General features: G+C 58.1%; 1 protein-coding gene across 4 annotated transcripts; it reads right to left on the reverse strand.

The window, feature by feature from the left end:
• Positions 1–502: 502 nt before the first annotated feature.
• brpf1 (bromodomain and PHD finger containing, 1) lies at positions 503–24,876 on the reverse strand. 4 transcript variants are annotated; one of them, XM_088637219.1, is made up of 19 exons: positions 24,174–24,876; positions 21,707–22,034; positions 18,903–19,686; positions 18,405–18,594; positions 17,258–17,545; positions 16,494–17,020; positions 16,217–16,382; positions 14,933–15,064; positions 14,147–14,275; positions 13,679–14,048; positions 12,731–13,027; positions 12,226–12,486; positions 11,966–12,113; positions 9,705–9,838; positions 5,334–5,452; positions 4,655–4,809; positions 2,373–3,762; positions 2,087–2,331; positions 503–2,046 (listed from the first exon to the last, which is right to left on the reverse strand). In XM_088637219.1, the coding sequence occupies exons 3-17, from the start codon at positions 19,643–19,645 to the stop codon at positions 3,579–3,581; spliced, it is 3,843 nt and encodes a 1,280-aa protein (XP_088493345.1). In that variant the 5' UTR covers positions 19,646–19,686; positions 21,707–22,034; positions 24,174–24,876; the 3' UTR covers positions 503–2,046; positions 2,087–2,331; positions 2,373–3,578. The 4 variants fall into 4 exon arrangements, with proteins under 4 accessions (XP_088493345.1, XP_088493344.1, XP_088493342.1 ...); XM_088637218.1 differs by having other exon boundaries at positions 2,129–3,762; XM_088637216.1 differs by having other exon boundaries at positions 2,087–3,762.
• Positions 24,877–25,149: the final 273 nt, after the last annotated feature.

Consider the following 25,149-nt stretch of genomic DNA (forward strand, 5'->3'; position numbering starts at 1 on the left):
TTTCACAATCTGTTGGTTAGAGATGTATCAGTGTGTGCAGGACTCCAGGCAGGTGTGCAGTCTCTGCAGGTGAGCGTGCAAGACTCCAGGCAGGTGTGCAGTCTCTGCAGGTAAGTGTGCACATGCTGAGCTCCTATGTTTTAGGGAGGCTGTGTAACAGAACCACTGTTAGTTCTAGACAATCTCTGCAGCAGAAAGAGGCCCTACCAAGAGTCATGGTTTCTTGAAACAGTAAGCCAGACTTATTTTCACAGGTAAAACCGACACCTTTTCTAGTTTCTTTTGTGTTTCTGAATCTTCCCCTGCATTAAATGAGGATAAAGAGCTGAAACACGAGACGACTGAAACCTTTCATAATCAAACCCTTGAGCCGATTTTGGGTGAGAAAGCTTTGACAGACGTTACAGACAGCAGAACTAGAAATCCAGCACAAAGCCTGAGAGGAAAGCAGTAAAATAGAAACGTACAATAATAGGAGGAAACAAAAAAGCACACCAGTAAGTTATACAAAACTCAAATCTTTTATTAAATTTCTATTTCTTTTTTTTATAAAAGTTCTAATACCGTTGGCATTAAACTAGGAGAAGATAGTGATAAAATCCTCTGACACACTGGTGTGGCAGCACAGCAATGCAAGCTCCTCATGGGAGAGGGGGAGCGGTCGGTTCTTAACAACCAGTTCCATGATTCTTCAACAGTTCATCTGTTAATTAGCGATTTCTTAAAAACACTGGAAGGAAATGTGGCGCCACAGTGTGCGGTCTCCCACCGACACGTTTAAAAAAAAAAGTCACAAATTTTTTTGAACACAGAAAAAAAAAATTCCAACATCTGACTTGTGGTGATGTGAAGACAGGAAGGTGTTTCTCACCACAGTCTGAACGCTAAAGCACAGATCGCTTGGTGTGCACCTGCAACTCGTCCCCGGCCTGTCCCCCAGTCTGCCTGTTTTTATAGCTCTACTGGGGCCTGTGTCCCAGTCTGCCTCTTAACTAATCTGTTCTGAGGGCCCTCAATTTGGAATAGGAAGCTCATAATCTCAGCTCACAAGCGGGCCTCCTCTCCTGCTCAGACACGCCGGCCTGTCACTGCTGCTCAGGGTCTGAGCTCTGCTGCCCCTTACTGGTGCAGGCTGGCATTGCATGCTGGGGGGCTCAGCTCTTCTGCCCCAGCCCAGCCCTGTCCTCCGTCCCATCCCAGAGCTACAGGCGGCGGTGCCCGGCTCTGCAGTTAGTCAGGAGGCTTGCATGCAATAGTATAAAAAAAGAAGAATCTTGAGGAAGGAGGTGGGAGAGTCAGGCCTTGGGAGAAAAGATCGGTGTGAAATTCCCTGCAGGCTGTCACCCTTACACCTCTTCTGACACTAAAAGCAGATACTGAACACTGTCCAGGCCGGGTGCTGTCTGAAGGCCCTGAAACACACACACACACACACTGCTCTGAGCACCGAGGTGTATGGTTACAGTCACAGTGCAGTCGGGCTGCACTGAAAGCCAGCGGTGGAACAGCTTGGAGTCGGACAAAGTAAACCCAGCCAGCCCTGCAGGGCAGGCAGAAGGACAGATCCCGATCCGTCAGTCCTTCCCTGTAATGCCAGTATCCCCCCTGGGGGAGAGGAAGACAGAGTCACTGGGCTGGTGCAGGTCAGGGGTGTCAGTTTACTGTTTAACAGGGCGCAGCAGGAGGAGGGCGAGGGCTGTGCCTGCCTGTGTCCCGGCTACATCTGAGCAGCAGGCCCACAATATAGAGGCTGGCGCTGACAGAACACCACCAGTGTTTAACACACACAAATGGAGGAATCAAATTATATTTCAATCTATATATGAAGCTGGGGGGGGGGGGCAATTCTGGTCTTGGGGGGTAGGTGTAACTGTAGGTTTTCACTCCATCTCAGCTTTAACGAGCTCAATCAGCTCATTATTGATTTAATGGGACAATTTCAATAGCTTCTCCCAGCTCTTCAGATGCTGCAGCTTTAAAGAGAGCTGGACACCCTGCAGACACACTGACCCCCCCCTGGACAGGACTGGACACCCTGCAGACACACTGACCCCCCCCAGGACAGGACTAGACACCCTGCAGACACACCGCCCCCCCCAGGACAGGACTAGACACCCTGCAGACACACCGCCCCCCCCCAGGACAGGACTGGACACCCTGCAGACACACCGCCCCCCCCCAGGACAGGACTGGACACCCTGCAGACACACTGACCCCCCCCAGGACAGGACTGGACACCCTACAGACACACTGACCCCCCCCTGGACAGGACTGGACACCCTACAGACACACTGACCCCCCCAGGACAGGACTGGACACCCTACAGACACACTGACCCCCCCAGGACAGGACTGGACACCCTGCAGACACACTGACCCCCCCAGGACAGGACTGGACACCCTACAGACACACTGACCCCCCCAGGACAGGACTGGACATCCTGCAGACACACTGACCCCCAGGACAGGGGATACCAGCCCACTGCTGAGAAGGGAGGACTCTCCCTGTGGAGAGGTCAGTTACAGACATGACTGACCTGGACCAGTTCCAGTGTCCTGTTCTAACCGTGTGAAGTCTCTGACAGGCTCTTCACCTCTCACGTGTGGCCCCCAGCTCGTCTTCTAGAGCACACACCTGACCGTCCTAGTGTGTGTGCGTGTGTGTCCCCGCTGCCCACAAGCTCAGACAGACTGAACAGTCCCAGCCCCCCCCTCCTCTGCAGCACAGCCCCCCAGTCCTGCAGGGTCACAGGGACTCATGCTGTCCGCTGTCTCCAAAAGCTCAGCTTTAACACAAGCAGGCATCCGAGTCCAGCGTGTCAGTAAGAGCTCAGGTTGCACGACAGCTCTTAACCTGCCCCCCTCTCCCACTCTGAGAACAGGACCCACCCATTCGGGTGGTCTGCAGGCAGGTGGCACAGCCAGGCCCTCACCCTCCAGGACAGGACAGCCACGCCTGGCAATCCCACAGTGCACTGCAGGCTGAGGCCCAGGCATTGTCCAGCAGTGTCCTGGGACGCCCATACAGACCCGGAACTACTCCTGAACACGACGGAGTTGTTTCCTTCCAGCACATCGGGAGATATTTCCTCACTGCAGACAGGATCCCAGCTTCAGCGGGACAGACGTCCTTGGTCTGGAGGGCAGAGGGGATGGAGGAGAGGTGGGCTCAGCTCACAGACTGAGGGGTGGGAAGAGATACTGAAATGAAGCTGGATTTCTCTCCTCGGAGCTGTCCCGGGACCTCGGAGTCCCCGTTCCTTCTACGATCCCTCTGCTGCTGCAGGCAGCCCACTGCGTCAGTGTGCAGGGTTCCATTTCACAGTGGGCCCCTCAGTCACTGTGTTACTCCCAGGGTGCAGCTGTGTACGTCAGCCTGGCCACAAGCCTCCTGGAGAACACAGGCGCATCTGCAGCGCATCGGGGTGCCTGTGTGTGTCAGGTGTGTGTGTGTGTGACAGTGAGTACAGTGTGTCAGGTGTATGTGTGTGTGTGGGCCAGTCAGGGGTTGGTCTGGGTGTGCAGTGTGTCGGTCTGGGGGTGTCGGTGCATGTGCCAGTTTCGGGGGGCGCCCGTCCATCAGTCCGTGTCGCTGGAGTCACTGGTCTGGTCCCCCTGCACCTTGCTGCGGTGCTGCATGGCGCGGTGGTACGCCACCTGCACCGACTTCCTGATGTTGGACTTCCTGCCCTCCAGCATCTTCTCCTTGTCCAGCTCCTGGTCCACACCCAGGGGGACCAGCTTGGTCCGCGGCAGCCACTGCCTGGAGAGACACAGCACAGGCCTGGGTCAGGCCTCTCCGAGAGACAGGCGGACTGAGAGACACAGCACAGGCCTGGGTCAGGCCTCTCCGAGAGACAGGCGGACCGAGAGACACAGCACAGGCCTGGGTCAGGCCTCTCCGAGAGACAGGCGGACCGAGAGACACAGCACAGGCCTGGGTCAGGCCTCTCCAAGAGAGACAGTGAGAGACATACAGAGAAAGGGAGAGACAGTGAGAGGTGCACAAAGAGAGAGAGACAGTGAGAGACACACAGAGAGACAGTGAGAGGTGCAGAGAGAGAGAGACAGTGAGAGACACACAGAGAGACAGTGAGAGGCACACAGAGACGGAGAGACAGTGAGAGACACACAGAGAGACAGTGAGAGGTGCAGAGAGAGAGAGAGACAGTGAGAGACACACAGAGAGACAGTGAGAGGCGCACAGAGAGGGAGAGACAGTGAGAGACACACAGAGAGACAGTGAGAGGTGCAGAGAGAGAGACAGTGAGAGACACACAGAGAGACAGTGAGAGGCGCACAGAGAAGGAGAGACAGTGAGAGACACACAGAGAGACAGTGAGAGGCGCACAGAGAGACAGTGAGAGGCGCACAGAGAAGGAGAGACAGTGAGAGACACACAGAGAGACAGTGAGAGGCGCACAGAGAGGGAGAGACAGTGAGAGACACACAGAGAGACAGTGAGAGGCACACAGAGAGACAGTGAGAGGCGCACAGAGAAGGAGAGACAGTGAGAGACACACAGAGAGACAGTGAGAGGCGCACAGAGAGACAGTGAGAGGCGCACAGAGAGGGAGAGACAGTGAGAGGCACACAGAGAGACAGTGAGAGGCACACAGAGAGACAGTGAGAGGCGCACAGAGAGAGAGGCTGACCAGGTCCTCTTGTTGTCGAAGAACAGCACCAGGAAGAGGTGCTCGCGGGCCTCCTGCGTCATCTGCTCTCCCAGCTTCAGCACATCTAGGGGGGGCACAGGGATGGGCACCCCGCGGTGAAACACCCCCTCCCTGGGCATCTTCGGGTCAATGATCTGAGAGAGGAGGGGAGGGGAGACAAGGGATATAATAGAAGCTGGAGAAGATATAACTAAAAGCTGTTCTGGGCTGTGTGTTTGTGCAGGAGTCTGAGCTGCTGTGTGTTCTTGGGCCCTGCAGGCTGATGTAGTCTCACACTGTGGGAGACTTCTGCCCCCTGGTGGACAAGCCTGGTGTTGCAGAAGAGGCTGTGACCTTGCAGTGCCGTAGGTAAGAACCGAATCTGTCCTCCTGGTGGCGCTGTGCTAGCTCAGGAGCCACAGTGGGCGAGAGGAAGCTGCTGAAGAAGGAGCTCCTGGGTTCAAAACCCAGCTCAGTCACTGACCCGCTGTGTGTCTATTGAGCACGTCCCCAGAGTGGTACCACCCCTCGGGGGAGGCCCACAGCAAGAGAGGGCTGTGGAGAGCGGAACGACCCGACGAGGAGATCCAGGGTGAATCAGGGCACGGCGGAATTAACAGCAGGCCAGCTGCTGGAATGTAAGGGCCAGAAACGCGTGCAGGGAGTGCGAGAGTCTCACCAGCGCGGGGTACGAGGGGTAGCCACGGCACTTGGCCCAGACCAGGTCCAGCGCGTCCAGCGGGGCGAACTCGTCCGTCGTCATCCAGCAGCCCGAGCGACCGCGGCCCGACCGCACCACTGCAACAGAGCACAGCCCAGCCTCAGTACACACACTGTACACTACACACACTGTACACTACACAGAGCACAGCCCAGCCTCAGTACACACACTGTACACTCCACAGAGCACAGCCCAGCCTCAGTACACACACTGTACACTCCACACACTGTACACTCCACAGAGCACAGCCCAGCCTCAGTACACACACTGTACACTACACACACTGTACACTCCTCAGAGCACAGCCCAGCCTCAGTACACACACTGTACACTACACACACTGTACACTACACAGAGCACAGCCCAGCCTCAGTACACACACTGTACACTCCACAGAGCACAGCCCAGCCTCAGTACACACACTGTACACTCCACACACTGTACACTCCACAGAGCACAGCCCAGCCTCAGTACACACACTGTACACTACACACACTGTACACTCCTCAGAGCACAGCCCAGCCTCAGTACACACACTGTACACTCCACACACTGTACACTCCACACACTGTACACTACACAGAGCACAGCCCAGCCTCAGTACACACACTGTACACTCCACAGAGCACAGCCCAGCCTCAGTACACACACTGTACACTCCACACACTGTACACTCCACAGAGCACAGCCCAGCCTCAGTACACACACTGTACACTACACACACTGTACACTCCTCAGAGCACAGCCCAGCCTCAGTACACACACTGTACACTACACACACTGTACACTACACAGAGCACAGCCCAGCCTCAGTACACACACTGTACACTCCACAGAGCACAGCCCAGCCTCAGTACACACACTGTACACTCCACACACTGTACACTCCACAGAGCACAGCCCAGCCTCAGTACACACACTGTACACTACACACACTGTACACTCCTCAGAGCACAGCCCAGCCTCAGTACACACACTGTACACTCCACACACTGTACACTACACAGAGCACAGCCCAGCCTCAGTACACACACTGTACACTACACACACTGTACACTCCACAGAGCACAGCCCAGCCTCAGTACACACACTGTACACTCCACACACTGTACACTCCACACACTGTACACTCCACAGAGCACAGCCCAGCCTCAGTACACACACTGTACACTCCACACACTGTACACTCCACACACTGTACACTACACAGAGCACAGCCCAGCCTCAGTACACACACTGTACACTACACACACTGTACACTCCACAGAGCACAGCCCAGCCTCAGTACACACACTGTACACTCCACACACTGTACACTCCACACACTGTACACTACACAGAGCACAGCCCAGCCTCAGTACACACACTGTACACTCCACACACTGTACACTCCACAGAGCACAGCCCAGCCTCAGTACACACACTGTACACTACACAGAGCACAGCCCAGCCTCAGTACACACACTGTACACTCCACACACTGTACACTCCACAGAACACAGCCCAGCCTCAGTACACACACTGTACACTACACACACTGTACACTCCACAGAGCACAGCCCAGCCTCAGTACACACACTGTACACTACACACACTGTACACTCAACAGAGCACAGCCCAGCCTCAGTACACACACTGTACACTCCACACACTGTACACTCCACAGAGCACAGCCCAGCCTCAGTACACACACTGTACACTACACACACTGTACACTCCACAGAGCACAGCCCAGCCTCAGTACACACACTGTACACTCCACACACTGTACACTACACAGAGCACAGCCCAGCCTCAGTACACACACTGTACACTACACACACTGTACACTCCTCAGAGCACAGCCCAGCCTCAGTACACACACTGTACACTCCACACACTGTACACTCCACACACTGTACACTACACAGAGCACAGCCCAGCCTCAGTACACACACTGTACACTACACACACTGTACACTCCACAGAGCACAGCCCAGCCTCAGTACACACACTGTACACTCCACACACTGTACACTCCACACACTGTACACTACACAGAGCACAGCCCAGCCTCAGTACACACACTGTACACTACACACACTGTACACTCCACAGAGCACAGCCCAGCCTCAGTACACACACTGTACACTCCACACACTGTACACTACACAGAGCACAGCCCAGCCTCAGTACACACACTGTACACTCCACACACTGTACACTCCACACACTGTACACTCCACAGAGCACAGCCCAGCCTCAGTACACACACTGTACACTACACACACTGTACACTCCACAGAGCACAGCCCAGCCTCAGTACACACACTGTACACTCCACACACTGTACACTACACAGAGCACAGCCCAGCCTCAGTACACACACTGTACACTCCACACACTGTACACTCCACAGAGCACAGCCCAGCCTCAGTACACACACTGTACACTACACACACTGTACACTCCACAGAGCACAGCCCAGCCTCAGTACACACACTGTACACTCCACACACTGTACACTCCACAGAGCACAGCCCAGCCTCAGTACACACACTGTACACTCCACACACTGTACACTCCACAGAGCACAGCCCAGCCTCAGTACACACACTGTACACTACACACACTGTACACTACACAGAGCACAGCCCAGCCTCAGTACACACACTGTACACTACACAGAGCACAGCCCAGCCTCAGTACACACACTGTACACTACACACACTGTACACTCCACAGAGCACAGCCCAGCCTCAGTACACACACTGTACACTCCACACACTGTACACTCCACACACTGTACACTACACACACTGTACACTCCACAGAGCACAGCCCAGCCTCAGTACACACACTGTACACTACACACACTGTACACTCCACAGAGCACAGCCCAGCCTCAGTACACACACTGTACACTCCACACACTGTACACTCCACAGAGCACAGCCCAGCCTCAGTACACACACTGTACACTCCACAGAGCACAGCCCAGCCTCAGTACACACACTGTACACTCCACAGAGCACAGCCCAGCCTCAGTACACACACTGTACACTCCACAGAGCACAGCCCAGCCTCAGTACACACACTGTACACTCCACACACTGTACACTCCACAGAGCACAGCCCAGCCTCAGTACACACACTGTACACTACACAGAGCACAGCCCAGCCTCAGTACACACACTGCACACACAAAAGAGCACAGCCCAGCCTCAGTACACACACTGTACACTCCACAGAGCACAGCCCAGCCTCAGTACACACACTGTACACTCCACAGAGCACAGCCCAGCCTCAGTACACACACTGTACACTACACACACTGTACACTCCACAGAGCACAGCCCAGCCTCAGTACACACACTGTACACTACACAGAGCACAGCCCAGCCTCAGTACACACACTGCACACACAAAAGAGCACAGCCCAGCCTCAGTACACACACTGTACACTACACACACTGTACACTCCACAGAGCACAGCCCAGCCTCAGTACACACACTGTACACTACACAGAGCACAGCCCAGCCTCAGTACACACACTGTACACTACACACACTGTACACTCCACAGAGCACAGCCCAGCCTCAGTACACACACTGTACACTACACAGAGCACAGCCCAGCCTCAGTACACACACTGCACACACAAAAGAGCACAGCCCAGCCTCAGCATACACACTACACACACTGCACACTCAACAGAGCACAGCCCAGCTTCAGCACACAGACTGCACACACAACAGAGGACATCCCCAGCATCAGTACACACACTGCACACAATGCTACAGAGCCACACAGCTCACAACACACACAGACTGAGTATCTGACCAGGGTGAGAGACAGGAAAGACAAACAGACCCTGATGAAGTACAGACTCAGTGACCACAGCCTGGCCATAGAAACCGGACACAGGCAGACCTGGCTGTCCAGAGAGGACAGTGACCACAGCCTGGCCATAGAAAAAGGACACAGTGCAGTTTTCTGCTGCACTGTAAGAAATACTCTGGGATTAGACAAACATTCTTCCCTAAAATAAAAAACCTAATCCCAGAATTCCCACACCTGCCAGGCCAGAACAGCCCTCAATCCTGCTGGGAGAGGAAACTCAATACAGCTGCAGCCCGACATGTGATCTCCTGTCCCAGCCCGAGGGACAGACCGTGAGCATCGCGGATAATACGCTTTGCAAACAGTTATTGCTTTGGCAGCACTGTAACACGGTCGGGCACAAAAAGCTTGGTGAATTTGAATACGGAAAAGTAGAGATAACGACATGTTGACAAGAGAGACAGGGCACAGGGCACAGGACAGACAACACTCCTGGCAGGACTCACTGTGAGACACGCCACGCCCACTGCCAACCGAGTAGGACTCGTTCTCGGTGCCGGACGTCTCCTCGCTGCTGTCCTCTGGAAACGCTGAGCGGGAGAATGATGGCTTTCCTCGGCCCTGCTTTGAGGGAGTGGTGCTGAGGGACACGGAGAGGAAAGCGAAGGTCTTTCTTAACATTTCGAAACGTTTTGTCCTGCAGTGTTCTCTCTGTCTCTGTTCCTCAGTACCTGGTGCAGTTCTCTCTGTCTCTGTCCCTCAGTACCTGGTGCAGTTCTCTCTGTCTCTGTCCCTCAGTACCTGGTGCAGTTCTCTCTGTCTCTGTCCCTCAGTACCTGGTGCAGTTCTCTCTGTCTCTGTCCCTCAGTACCTGGTGCAGTTCTCTCTGTCTCTGTCCCTCAGTACCTGGTGCAGTTCTCTCTGTCTCTGTCCCTCAGTACCTGGTGCAGTTCTCTCTGTCTCTGTTCCTCAGTACCTGGTGCAGTTCTCTCTGTCTCTGTTCCTCAGTACCTGGTGCAGTTCTCTCTGTCTCTGTTCCTCAGTACCTGGTGCAGTTCTCTCTGTCTCTGTTCCTCAGTACCTGGTGCAGTTCTCTCTGTCTCTGTTCCTCAGTACCTGGTGCAGTTCTCTCTGTCTCTGTTCCTCAGTACCTGGTGCAGTTCTCTCTCTGTCTCTGTTCCTCAGTACCTGGTGCAGTTCTCTCTGTCTCTGTGCCTCAGTACCTGGTGCAGTTCTCTCTGTCTCTGTCCCTCAGTACCTGGTGCAGTTCTCTCTGTCTCTGTCCCTCAGTACCTGGTGCAGTTCTCTCTGTCTCTGTTCCTCAGTACCTGGTACAGTTCTCTCTCTGTCTCTGTTCCTCAGTACCTGGTGCAGTTCTCTCTCTGTCTCTGTTCCTCAGTACCTGGTGCAGTTCTCTCTGTCTCTGTTCCTCAGTACCTGGTGCAGTTCTCTCTGTCTCTGTTCCTCAGTACCTGGTGCAGTTCTCTCTGTCTCTGTCCCTCAGTACCTGGTGCAGTTCTCTCTGTCTCTGTTCCTCAGTACCTGGTGCAGTTCTCTCTGTCTCTGTTCCTCAGTACCTGGTACAGTTCTCTCTGTCTCTATCCCTCAGTACCTGGTGCATTTCTCTCTGTCTCTGTTCCTCAGTACCTGGTGCAGTTCTCTCTGTCTCTGTTCCTCAGTACCTGGTGCAGTTCTCTCTGTCTCTGTCCCTCAGTACCTGGTGCAGTTCTCTCTGTCTCTGTCCCTCAGTACCTGGTGCAGTTCTCTCTGTCTCTGTCCCTCAGTACCTGGTGCAGTTCTCTCTGTCTCTGTCCCTCAGTACCTGGTGCAGTTCTCTCTGTCTCTGTCCCTCAGTACCTGGTGCAATTCTCTCTGTCTCTGTCCCTCAGTACCTGGTGCAGTTCTCTCTGTCTCTGTTCCTCAGTACCTGGTGCAGTTCTCTCTGTCTCTGTTCCTCAGTACCTGGTGCAGTTCTCTCTGTCTCTGTTCCTCAGTACCTGGTGCAGTTCTCTCTGTCTCTGTTCCTCAGTACCTGGTGCAGTTCTCTCTGTCTCTGTCCCTCAGTACCTGGTGCAGTTCTCTCTGTCTCTGTTCCTCAGTACCTGGTGCAGTTCTCCCTGTCTCTGTCCCTCAGTACCTGGTGCAGTTCTCTCTGTCTCTGTCCCTCAGTACCTGGTGCAGTTCTCTTTGTCTCTGTTCCTCAGTACCTGGTACAGTTCTCTCTGTCTCTGTCCCTCAGTACCTGGTGCAGTTCTCTCTGTCTCTGTTCCTCAGTACCTGGTGCAGTTCTCTCTGTCTCTGTTCCTCAGTACCTGGTGCAGTTCTCTCTGTCTCTGTTCCTCAGTACCTGGTACAGTTCTCTCTGTCTCTGTTCCTCAGTACCTGGTGCAGTTCTCTCTGTCTCTGTTCCTCAGTACCTGGTGCAGTTCTCTCTGTCTCTGTTCCTCAGTACCTGGTGCAGTTCTCTCTGTCTCTGTTCCTCAGTACCTGGTACAGTTCTCTCTGTCTCTGTTCCTCAGTACCTGGTGCAGTTCTCTCTGTCTCTGTTCCTCAGTACCTGGTGCAGTTCTCTCTGTCTCTGTTCCTCAGTACCTGGTGCAGTTCTCTCTGTCTCTGTTCCTCAGTACCTGGTGCAGTTCTCTCTGTCTCTGTTCCTCAGTACCTGGTGCAGTTCTCTCTGTCTCTGTTCCTCAGTACCTGGTGCAGTTCTCTCTGTCTCTGTTCCTCAGTACCTGGTGCAGTTCTCTCTGTCTCTGTTCCTCAGTACCTGGTGCGGTCAGATGCTGCGCTGCTGCTGGTGGTGGTTGAGGACTCGGAGTCCGAGCTGGAGCGCGGCAGGCTGCGCTCGTTCCGGTAGACGCGGAAACTCTCCGTCACAGGCTGGCTGCCACCATCGAAGCCATTGGAGGGCAGGCCTTGTGGGTAGAAGCAGAGGGTTACGGTCTCTCCCCGGATCTCGCCCCAGTTCTGCAGGCCCGGCAGGAGCTCGAGGGGGACACGCGCGCTCGCCGTCCCGCCGCGTCTTACCCAGCGCGGGCTCCTCGTTGTCGCTCTCGCTCTCCGAGCTGGAGCTGGTGCGCGGGCTTCGGGGGCGCTTCCTCTGCAGGGGCAGCTGGGGGGGCCCCACGGGGCTGGGCCCGCTCAGCCCGGGACCCCCGTCACGGTTCTTGGGGGGCCGGCCGGGCCTCTTGGGGGGGCCAGCCGTCTTGGGGTTCTTCTTGGAGAAGAGGACCGAGGTGCGGCGCCCCACTTCCGGGGCCAGCGCGGAGGACGAGGAGGCGCCCAGCTCTGAGGACGGGAGAGGGAGGGAAAGTCAGACGTCCAATCAGAGGACAGGTCCGCTAAAATCCGTCAAGGAATCGAACAGGTGACACTGCGAGCTCCCCGCCTGCTGTCCCCCGGGCTCAATCCGAGGAGCTCCGAGCTCAGCTGCGGAGCGGCAGGACTGTCAGCAGAGAGCTCTTCCTCAGGAGGGCAGCTGTGGCGGCGTCTCCTCCCCCAGGAGAGCCCAGCAGTGTCACCCCTCGGTTACCTTTGCCCCCCATCTCGTGGCTGCTGCTCTCGCCTCCCTCGTCGTGCCGCGGGGTGCCGGGGGCGTGGTGGGGCAGGGGGGTGCCCCGCTCGCCGCCCCCCTCGCGCCCCGCGGCGGCGCCCTCCCGCTGGTGCGCCAGCTTGCGCTTGATGACGGTCATCTCCTTGCGCAGGGCCTTGGCGCGGCGCGAGCGGCCGATGCTGTGCTTGCCCGCGCTGACCTCGTCGAAGCGCTGCTGCAGGACACGCAGCTGCTCCGCCAGCGGGAGGCGCCGCCTGTTCTCCGGCAACAGCAGGTCTGAGAGGGAGAGGAGAGGGGAGGGGAGAGGAGAGAGGAGAGGAGAGGAGAGAGGAGAGAGAGGGGCGAGGAGAGGAGAGAGGAGAGGAGGGAGGAGAGAGAGGAGAGAGAGGGGCGAGGAGAGGAGAGAGAGGAGAGAGAAGAGGAGGGAGGAGAGAGGAGAGAGGAGAGAGAAGAGAGAGGAGAGAGAGGAGGAGGGAGGAGAGAAGAGGAGAGAGGAGAGAGAGGGGCGAGGAGAGGAGAGAGAGGAGAGAGAGGAGGGAGGAGAGAGAGGAGAGAAGAGGAGGGAGGAGAGAGAGGAGAGAGAGAGGAGGGAGAGAGGGATAGGAGAGAGGAGAGAGAGGGGCGAGGAGAGGAGAGAAGAGGAGGGAGGAGAGAGAGGAGAGAGAGGAGGGAGAGAGGGATAGGAGAAGGGAGAGAGGGATAGGAGGAGGGAAGGAAATGGAGCGGAGGAGAGAGGAGGGGGACAGGAGGAGGCGAGGAGAGAGGAGGGGGACAGGAGGAGGGAAGGGGAGGAGAGACGAGAGGAAGCGAATACACAGAGAGGAAAAGGGACAGAGAAGAGTTAGAAACAAGGAGCAGGGAAGAGAATCCATCGAGGCGGTGAGAGAGACAAGGACAGAGGAAGAAAGAGAAATGATGATTTCTCACCGTCTTCCTGAGCCGCAGCCGCCCTCTCCCTCTCTCTGTCCCTGTCCCTCTCCCTGTCTCTCTCCCGCTCCCTCTCCCGGGGGGCCTCGGACCCGGGCTCGCGGGGCAGGTGCAAGCCCGTCTCGTGATCAAAGCCGATCCGCTCCGCCTGGCGCCTGGCCTGCCGCAGCACGGCGCCTCCTGTCTCCCGCAGCCGCAGCGCCGCGCGGTAGAAGACCGTGTCCTTGGCGTTGTACTTGAGGCAGTTGTCCACGATGAGGCTGAAGTCGTCCTCGAAGTCCTTGAAGCTGAGGTAGCGGTGGGACTCCAGGCTGCTCCACATCGTCTGGAAGTCCATGGGCCGCTCGATGTGGTCCAGGTAGTCGGGCACCTGCGCAGAGGCGGATAGGGGACAGGTGGGCACCTGCTCGGACGGCCACCACGCTGGCCCGGGGCGCGGCCAGCGGTCAGCGGTCAGCGGGTCAGTACCTCGGCCAGCGGGACGGGCTCGGCGAAGAAGTGGCTGGTGTCGCGGTCCTGCAGCTGCTCCAGGGTGCTGCGCAGCAGGATGAGGAAGGGCGTCAGCTGCATCTCCAGGGCCAGCTGCTGCACCTTGATCTGGAAAAGACACCTCGTCACCGCCCTCCCCCTCCTCCATCGTCCTCTCTCTCTCCCTCTCCTCCATCCCTCGCTCTCTCTCGTTCTCCCCCTCCACCCCTCGCTCTCTCTCCCTCCATCCCTCGCTCGCTCTCTCTCCCCCTCCTCCTCCACCCCTCGCTCCGTCTCTCTCCCTTTCCTCCAAACATCAATCTCTCTCTCTCCATCTCCTCCAAACATTGCTCCCCCCCTCCATCCCTCGCTTTGTCTCTCTCCCTCGTCTGTCTCCGATTATCCCTGCCGGCAGTGGGAGCACAGCCTGTCCTCTCTGGGCTGCCAGGTCTGCCTGTGTCCAGTTTACACTTTCAAATATCTGTAGCCAGCGTTTTATGGAGGAGCGGGAGTTGATGTTGTTGATTCTCCTCCTAACAGGGCAGAAGGGCCCCTGTGCCTTCTCCTTCACTGCCAGACTGTCCCAGACGTCAGTCCCAGGGTTGTGTAGCTCCTGGGTGGTGTTGTTCAGCGTGAAGTGGGTCCTGCTTCCCCGAGATCCCCCTCCTCTCCCTCTCGATCCCCTGCTCTCACCCCTCCTCCTGGCACTGCCCCTCGTTTCCCTGTCCACCTCCCTCCTTCCCTCCTTCTTTCCTGGCGCCCACCCCTCCCCCTGGCCTCCCTCACCGTCTCCCTCTTCAGCTTCTCCCGCTTGCGGATGAGCTCCACCAGCAGCCTGGCTCTCTCCAGGTCGTGCCTCAGCCTCTGCCAGGACTTGAGCTGCTCCTTCAGGGCCGAGTGCTTCTCCTCGCTGTCCCTCTGAGCGCCGCCAGGCACGCACACGCCCACGCCACACGCAGGCAGGAGACAGAAACCACAAAGACAATGAGAAACACAGCAGAAGCCAAATCTGTAACCTGCCTTCTGGCCAAATGAGCTGAACCTCTGCCTGCCGGAACGAGTGCGTTTGCAGTCAGCCGAGAAGCACCGCTGACAACACCTTCCAAGGGGAGAGAGGGACCTCAGCTCACACACAGGGTGCGAGAGCACCAGCCTGCACCCTCAGGTCCTGCCCTGGGAGCCCAGACCTCCAGCAGCAGGGCAGGGGTGTACAATACTGGACAGTGTCAGACAGGTGGAGGTGCTCAGCTGTGTGTGAGACAGGTGTGTGTGATACTGGACAGTGTCAGACAGGTGGAGGTGCTCAGGTGTGTGTGAGACAGGTGTGTATGATACTGGACAGTGTCAGACAGGTGGAGGTGCTCAGGTGTGTATGATACTGGGACAGACAGGTGGAGGTGCTCAGGTGCGTGTGAGACAGGTGTGTGTGATACTGGGACAGACAGGTGGAGGTGCTCAGGTGTGTGTGAGACAGGTGTGTATGATACTGGGACAGTGCCAGACAGGTGGAGGTGCTCAGGTGTGCGTGAGACAGGTGTGTATGATACTGGGACAGTGCCAGACAGGTGGAGGTGCTCAGGTGTGCGTGAGACAGGTGTGTGTGATACTGGACAGTGCCAGACAGGTGGAGGTGCTCAGGTGTGTATGATACTGGGACAGACAGGTGGAGGTGCTCAGGTGTGTGTGATACTGGGACAGACAGGTGGAGGTGCTCAGGTGTGTGTGATACTGGGACAGACAGGTGGAGGTGCTCAGGTGTGTGTGATACTGGGACAGACAGGTGGAGGTGCTCAGGTGTGTGTGATACTGGGACAGACAGGTGGAGGTGCTCAGGTGTGTGTGAGACAGGTGTGTATGATACTGGGACAGTGCCAGACAGGTGGAGGTGCTCAGGTGTGTGTGAGACAGGTGTGTGTGATACTGGACAGTGTCAGACAGGTGGAGGTGCTCAGGTGTGTATGATACTGGGACAGACAGGTGGAGGTGCTCAGGTGTGTGTGAGACAGGTGTGTACGATACTGGGACAGTGCCAGACAGGTGGAGGTGCTCAGGTGCGCGTGCAGTACTTACAGAGGGAACCTGCTCGGTGTTGCGCTGTGACTGCAGGTGAGTCTGCAGCCTCCGCAGCAGAGGGACGCCGTTGCGCGACTGTCGCTTCAGGGTCCAGTAGCTGTGGAGCCGCTGCATGAACTGGCTCTTCCTGGGCACCGTGAGCCGGCTGGTGATCTTGCTGAGCCTGTGAGAGGAGAGGCAGGAATTCACAGGGGCGGCGGAGCTCGGAGAGAGTGTGCTCGACGGTCGCAACTGCGAACTCTGGGGTCACAGAATCGCACCCTGGGCCCCGTACCTGTGTGGCGGGATGCAGGGTACGGACACCACGGGCGCCGCCGCCCTCTTCTCTGCCAGGATCTTCCTCGCCTTCTTCATCTTCAGCCGGGACTTGGCCTTGGCCCGCTTCACGCGCTCCGAGCTCCAGCCCTTGGCGTCGTCGTCGTGCGCGCCCAGGTCGTCATCGTCCTCGGGCTCGCCCTCGCTGTGTGAGGAGCCGCCGGGGCCCGCCGTGCCCGCGGGGCCCGCGGCCGAGCCGTGGCGCGCCGAGCCGGGGGGCGTGTGAATGTCGCAGTAGGCGGTCTTGCGCACGCTGAAGGAGGTGCCGTTGGCGCCGGTCTCGCGCACCGGCTCCATCTTCATGTAGAGCCCGGCCTGCTGCGCGCAGGTGACGTGGAAGGCGGTGTAGCAGTTGGCCTTGTGGCACTGGATGCAGGCGCCGGAGCCGCGCTGCTTGCAGATGTAGCAGGTCAGCTTCCAGCGCGCCGGGGGGATGTGCTCGATGCTGTCGATCGGCTCCAGGAACACAGTGTTGGCGAAGCACACCTACGCAGGGAGGGGGCCGGACGTCACGGATCAGAAACAAATATGGACCGACTCGCCTTGTTCCGTTTTTTCCCCTTCGTGCTCTCTATACCCTGTCTCTCTTTCTGTCTGCCTGACTCCCTCTGAACTGCTCCCTATACCCTGTCTGTTTGCTCCCTACCACATCTCCCCGCCTCCTCTGCAGGTACGTTAAGCCTCCAGCTCCCCTTTCTCCACCCCTGCCCTCCTCTCCCTCACCTCGGGTATCCACAGTGCACAGACCACATGGGCCCAGCGGGCGTCGTCAGTCTGCTTGAAGGCTCCGCCCTTGTTGGGGCAGAGGGCGCAGTCCACGGCGCGGGAGGGCGACTGCAGGCAGCGGCGGCACAGCCACTGGCCCTCGGGGATGTAGGGCACGCCGTAGCACTCCTGGTGCACTGCCAGGTTGCACATGTCGCAGAACAGGATGACGTTGCTGTTCTGGCACTCGCCGTCGTTGCAGATGCAGCACACGGCATCCTCGTCGATCAGGGCGCTGGGGTCGGCCTGCAACAGGGGAGGGGACAGGGTCAGCCGGAGTGCAGGAGGGGAGGGGACAGGCTCAGGAGGAGTGCAGGAGGGGAGGGGACAGGCTCGGGAGGAGTGCAGGAGGGGAGGGGACAGGGTCAGCCGGAGTGCAGGAGGGGAGGGGACAGGCTCGGGAGGAGTGCAGGAGGGGAGGGGACAGGCTCGGGAGGAGTGCAGGAGGGGAGGGGACAGGCTCGGGAGGAGTGCAGGAGGGGAGGGGACAGGGTCAGCTGGAGTGCAGGAGGGGAGGGGACAGGGTCAGGCAGAGTGCAGGAGGGGAGGGGACAGGCTCGGGAGGAGTGCAGGAGGGGAGGGGACAGGCTCGGGAGGAGTGCAGGAGGGGAGGGGACAGGCTCGGGAGGAGTGCAGGAGGGGAGGGGACAGGGTCAGTCAGAGTGCAGGAGGGGAGGGGACAGGGTCAGTCAGAGTGCAGGAGGGGAGGGGACAGGCTCGGGAGGAGTGCAGGAGGGGAGGGGACAGGGTCAGCCGGAGTGCAGGAGGGGAGGGGACAGGGTCAGCCGGAGTGCAGGAGGGGAGGGGACAGGGTCAGCCGGAGTGCAGGAGGGGAGGGGACAGGGTCAGCCAGAGTGCAGGAGGGGAGGGGACAGGCTCGGCAGGAGTGCAGGAGGGGAGAGGACAGGGTCAGCCGGAGTGCAGGAGGGGAGGGGACAGGGTCAGCCGGAGTGCAGGAGGGGAGGGGACAGGGTCAGCAGGAGTGCAGGAGGGGAGGGGACAGGGTCAGCCGGAGTGCAGGAGGGGAGGGGACAGGCTCGGGAGGAGTGCAGGAGGGGAGGGGACGGGCTCGGCAGGAGTGCAGGAGAGCAGGAGACGGACAGACCTTGTTGTGGCTCTCGAAGTAGGACTCCTTCTCCAGCCGGTCCATCAGGTACTCGAACACCTCCTGCGGGATGAACGCAACCCCATCGCTTCGGCGGCGGTCATTCATGATGTCTAGCCAAATGTAGTCTTCCTCGTCCATGTCGTACTCCACCTCTTCGTCCAGCTCCTCCACGGACTTGTCTATGTACCTGCGGGGGGAGACAGAATCTGAGTCGAGTGGCGGACACTGAGGAACCCGACAGGGAGTGAGGGACCAGGGACCAAGACGGGTAGGAAGGTGAGGGAGACAACAACTTGGCAGAGATCCAGAACTACCTGCCAGAGGAACTGGACACAGGCTCAGTGACCACAGCCGGGCCAGAGGAACTGGACACAGGCAGACCTGGCTGCCCAGAGAGGACAAGCTGTGCTCCCATTGCCAGCTCAGCCCAGAAGCAGCGACTGGGAGGGAGCGAGAGAGGGGGGTCAAGAGAGAGCCGGCGGACACTGGGCTCACCTGTAGTAGGAGGTCGGCCGTGGGGGCGCGTCGGGGCGCTCCTGGTCCAGCTCGCGGTACACCACCTCAGGCAGCTTCACGGCGGGGCCAGAGGGGGCGCTGTGGTGGTGTGCCGCGGCCGCGGCCGCCTCCTTCTTCTTCTCCTTGCTCTTGTGCTTGCCGGCCTTGGGCGTGGCGCCCTTCCCGCCGTTCGCCTTGGCGCCCCCCGCCGCGGGGGTGTCCGGCCGGTCCTTGCCGCCCCCGTCGCCGGCCGCCCCCTCCCCCCCCGCGGCCCCCTGGCCCGCGCCCCCCCCGGGGCCGCCCGGGGGCTCGTCCCCGGCGCTCTCGTCCTCGGACACCACGTCCAGGCTCTCGAAGATGCTGATGCGGTGGACGCGGCCCTGGATCTCCAGCTCCACCATGCGCTGCGCCTGGGCGTAGGTCATGGCCTCGCGCCCGGGCGACTGCGACAGCTCCGACCGCGCCGGGCTGCCGGGGGGCGGGGTCCCCACCGCGCCCCCCGGGCCCCCGTCGCCGTCCTCGCCCCCGCCGCCCCGCGGCTGCCGGCCCTTCCTCTTGGGCTTGCGCTGCGGGGGGCCGCCGGGCGCGGGCGGGGGGCTGGCGTGGTCGTAGTGGTACAGGTGGTACTCGATGCCGCTGTAGCTCTTGTAGACCTTGCGGCAGCTCTCCACCGGGCACTCGTACGGAGGCTTGGTGGCCCGCAGGTTGTGGCAGAACGTCTTCACGTCGAAGTCCAGACCCATGGCGGCGAGGCGGTCCGGCCCACAAGAATCAGACCTTACACCTGCGGCAGGGATGGGGAGGGAGGGAGAGAGGGGCAGGAGAGAGAGAGAGGGAGACAGGAGGAAGGGGGAGAGAGAGAGGGGCAGGAGAGAGAGAGGGAGACAGGAGGAAGGGGGGGAGAGAGAGAGGGGCAGGAGAGAGAGAGAGGGAGACAGGAGGAAGGGGGGGGGGAGAGAGAGAGAGAGGGAGACAGGAGGAAGGGGGGGGGGAGAGAGAGAGAGAGGGAGACAGGAGGAAGGGGGGAAGAGAGAGGGGCAGGAGAGAGAGAGAGGGAGACAGGAGGAAGGGGGGGAGAGAGAGAGGGGCAGGAGAGAGAGAGAGGGAGACAGGAGGAAGGGGGGGGGGAGAGAGAGAGAGGGAGACAGGAGGAAGGGGGGAAGAGAGAGGGGCAGGAGAGAGAGAGAGGGAGACAGGAGGAAGGGGGGGGGGAGAGAGAGAGAGGGAGACAGGAGGAAGGGGGGGAGAGAGAGGGGCAGGAGAGAGAGAGAGGGAGACAGGAGGAAGGGGGGGAGAGAGAGAGGGGCAGGAGAGAGAGAGAGGGAGACAGGAGGAAGGGGGGGGGGAGAGAGAGAGAGGGAGACAGGAGGAAGGGGGGGGGGAGAGAGAGAGAGGGAGACAGGAGGAAGGGGGGAAGAGAGAGGGGCAGGAGAGAGAGAGGGAGACAGGAGGAAGGGGGGGAGAGAGAGAGGGGCAGGAGAGAGAGAGAGGGAGACAGGAGGAAGGGGGGGGGGAGAGAGAGAGAGGGAGACAGGAGGAAGGGGGGGGGGAGAGAGAGAGAGGGAGACAGGAGGAAGGGGGGAAGAGAGAGGGGCAGGAGAGAGAGAGGGAGACAGGAGGAAGGGGGGGAGAGAGAGAGGGGCAGGAGAGAGAGAGAGGGAGACAGGAGGAAGGGGGGGGGGAGAGAGAGAGAGGGAGACAGGAGGAAGGGGGGAAGAGAGAGGGGCAGGAGAGAGAGAGAGGGAGACAGGAGGAAGGGGGGGGGGAGAGAGAGAGAGGGAGACAGGAGGAAGGGGGGGAGAGAGAGGGAGGGAGACAGGAGGAAGGGGGGGAGAGAGAGAGGGGCAGGAGAGAGAGAGAGGGAGACAGGAGGAAGGGGGGGGGGAGAGAGAGAGAGGGAGACAGGAGGAAGGGGGGAAGAGAGAGGGGCAGGAGAGAGAGAGAGGGAGACAGGAGGAAGGGGGGGGGGAGAGAGAGAGAGGGAGACAGGAGGAAGGGGGGGGGGAGAGAGAGAGAGGGAGACAGGAGGAAGGGGGGAAGAGAGAGGGGCAGGAGAGAGAGAGGGAGACAGGAGGAAGGGGGGGAGAGAGAGAGGGGCAGGAGAGAGAGACAGAATGAGGGAATGAGGGGCAGGAGTTGGCTCATTTACAGTCACATGGCCAGTCACCAACGGGCCCCACGCTCAGCCCTCAGCGTGTACAACGCCAACTTTTTGTAACCGAAATTGAGCAAATCCTGGTAGGTTCTGCACGGTGGGCGGTGGCCTCGGCCGACTGGACAGCAGGCAGTTTTACAGGCCTGTCTCTGACCGCCGGCCGTGACGTCTGCGTGCGGCCCTACGTCTCGGTCCCCGATTTGAACCCGGGTGACCTGAGCCGCAGGCCTCAACAGAACTCGGAGCTGTCGGTCATCAGGTCCAGTGACCAGCAGCCCAGACTGCACTCCTGCACAGGTGCGTTCTGGAGGAACAGAAGTGTGTGTTTGCTTGTGCTGGGGGGGTCACTAGCGATGGGACACACATACAGCGGGGGGGGGGGGGGAGGGGATGGAATTTCACACTGAACCACACAGCAGACTACTGGGCATCCCGTCGCCATGGACACCCTCCCATCTCCCTGACAACCTGTGCGGGGTATCATCGATAACAGCCACGCCACCCCCGGATTCAAAACAAAACGCGACTGCGGGGCCTGTGGTTTCCCACGGCTCCAGCCTGGGAACGGCGCTGAACAGACGGCGCCCGAGAGGACGGTGTCGGGAGGTAAAATCTCCACAGCAACACCGCACCGCGGGACGACACTCACCAGGCTCACCGCGGCGGGCAGCCGCAGCATCGCGTCCTCCGCCCCGACGGCTCCCGGCGCCCACTCACACAGCACAGCGCGCGCAGACGGGCCGCCGCGGCCCAGCTCATCGGCCCGCCCGGACCCCTCAGCCCCGCGCGTGGGCGCTCCCGCCTCTCTCCGGGAAACCGCTCCGGCGCCTCACGCACTTTGCTCGCAAAAATGTTGGTGTTTCTTTTTAAACGAACAAAGAGATCTTTTCTCCTCCGGCTGCGAGTGTCGATCAGGCTGGCACCAAGTGAGGTCCGTCTCACCTTCCCGCTTTCTTTCTGCAGCCAATGCGAGCTCCCTAGAAGTTAAAACGAGGAAAAGTCGTTAGGATCCCATCCCTGGCTTTGAGAGAACCGGAATTCTGTGGCGGCAAAAGCTAACAACAACAGAACCAATATACTGTATACACACACAGTACACACACACACTTTATCTATACACACACAGTATCTATACACACACAGTACACATACACACGCTGTATATATAAACACACTGTACACACACACATACAGTGTACACACACACACAGTACATATGCACACAGTACATATGCACCCATCAAAAGACCCGATATACTGTACACACACACAGTACATATACACACAGTACACACAGAGTACACGCACACACAGTATATACACACACTGTACACACACACACAGTATATACACACACTGTACATATACACACAGAGTACACACATACACTGTACATATACACACAGTACACACAGAGTATACGCACACAGTATATACACACACTGTACACACACACAGAACGCACAGAGTACACACACCAGCAGTGTGTATATATACAAACACAGTGCCCGTCCTCCTGCACACACCAGCAGTGTGTATACACACACACACAGTGCCCGTCCTCCTGCACACACCAGCAGTGTGTATAAACACACACACACACACACACACACACAGTGCCAATCCTCCTGCACACACCGGCAGTGTGTATAAACACACACACACACACAGTGCCCGTCCTCCTGCACACACCAGCAGTGTGTATACACACACACAGTGCCCGTCCTCCTGCACACACCAGCAGTGTGTATACACACACACAGTGCCCATCCTCCTGCACACACCAGCAGTGTGTACACACACACAGTGCCCATCCTCCTGCACACACCAGCAGTGTGTATAAACACACACACACAGTGCCCATCCTCCTGAACACCACCAGCAGTGTGTATACACACACACAGTGCCCATCCTCCTGCACAAACCAGCAGTGTGTACACACACACAGTGCCCATCCTCCTGCACACACCAGCAGTGTGTACACACACACACACAGTGCCCATCCTCCTGCACACACCACCAGTGTGTACACACACACAGTGCCCATCCTCCTGCACAAACCAGCAGTGTGTATACACACACACAGTGCCCGTCCTCCTGCACACACCAGCAGTGTGTATACACACACACAGTGCCCGTCCTCCTGCACACACCAGCAGTGTGTATACACACACACAGTGCCCGTCCTCCTGCACACACCAGCAGTGTGTATAAACACACACACAGTGCCCATCCTCCTGCACACACCAGCAGTGTGTATAAACACACACACAGTGCCCATCCTCCTGCACACACCAGCAGTGTGTATAAACACACACACACAGTGCCCATCCTCCTGAACACCACCAGCAGTGTGTATACACACACACAGTGCCCATCCTCCTGCACAAACCAGCAGTGTGTACACACACACAGTGCCCATCCTCCTGCACACACCAGCAGTGTGTACACACACACACACAGTGCCCATCCTCCTGCACACACCACCAGTGTGTATACACACACACAGTGCCCGTCCTCCTGCACACACCAGCAGTGTGTATACACACACACACAGTGCCCGTCCTCCTGCACACACCAGCAGTGTGTATACACACACACAGTGCCCGTCCTCCTGCACACACCAGCAGTGTGTATACACACACACAGTGCCCGTCCTCCTGCACACACCAGCAGTGTGTATACACACACACAGTGCCCGTCCTCCTGCACACACCAGCAGTGTGTATACACACACACAGTGCCCGTCCTCCTGCACACACCAGCAGTGTGTATACACACACACTGCATTTCCTACTGCTAATAGACATGTACTGTTCACACCCACTGCAATCAAACAGGGCGATTCCATATCGGGCGCACTACATGCTGGAGGAGCCACACGGCCGGCGGACAGAGGTCCTCCCGGTACCCGACCCGAGCAGCGGCTGCTGACCCAGCCCGGAGAGGCTCTGCCTACCACCGGCCGGACAGGGCGACACGACCCCACAGCCGACCCGCCGTCTGTCCCCGGAGCCCCGGACTCACGCCGAGCCGAGCTGAACCCACGGCCCCCGGCGCTGGCGTCGCTCTCGGGCGGGCTGGTCGGCAAGAGAGGCAGAGAAATGAGTAATTACCCGGGGTGAAGGCGAAATCAGAGCCGCTCCATTGTGGAGGAAGAATCCAGGAACTGGCGAACAATAGGGACGCGTGTCCGCACTTTCGACACACCGCTGTACCGCTCTTGATCGCGGCGGGAGTCGGACAATATTCTTCTCAGCTGCGGTGCCTCCTGTCACATCGCTTTCTTGAATCGGTTTTATTAAATAACCTATTTAATTGCCCCTTGGTCGCATGTTTTGTTTTCGTCGTTACACCCCTTCTCTTATTTTCCCCCTCTTCTGCCGTCTGGCGAATCTGACGTCGCGGATTGAAAAATAGCGGTGTTTCGCACTTTCCACACTTCGTGTTTCGTGTGAAAGGAGCCCGGAAAGGCGAGCTATGCTGATGTTTTTTTTTTTTTAATGTGCAATTCAACATGTAGTAGATCCGTGTTAGGGAAAACATGACTGTGCCCATCGTCCTGCACACACTGAATATTCGAATCTGCCGACATGAATCCCGGGTTGAGCTGAGCTCCGTGTAGCTCGCAATCGAATTTTGAAAAGCTTTTGGGAGCTCTTTAGGTATTTCAGATGTTCTGGTCATTATAAGACTCGAGTTCAGGAAAAACTGTATTTTTATTTGCTTTACCTTTGGATGAAGGATGAGAAATCCTATTTGAGTAATTTATGATCTTACAACAGTGCGAATAACTAGTACAATGTGGTGCTGCGGTTATCCAGCTCACTGCCCGTGCCTGATGCCCTCTCTCAATTGTCATCGTGGGCCACCGGGGGGCGCTGTGCTCCGCTTTCTACAGCCCAGAATGACCTCTGGGGCCGGTCGTGTTCGAGCCCAGTTGTGTGGTTCTGTGTTTTCAGAACGTTATCTTATAAAAGTAATTTATCGTACCTGAGGAAATGACTTCATTTGGACCTGCAGCCGAATTTAATCTCCCGTCAAAGATAAGCATGCAATTATTCTTAAATCTTATTCTTCCAGAGACACGAA

Source organism: Lepisosteus platostomus, chromosome 6 (assembly GCF_059453375.1).
Source record: "Lepisosteus platostomus isolate fLepPlt1 chromosome 6, fLepPlt1.hap1, whole genome shotgun sequence".
NCBI lineage: Eukaryota > Metazoa > Chordata > Actinopteri > Semionotiformes > Lepisosteidae > Lepisosteus > Lepisosteus platostomus.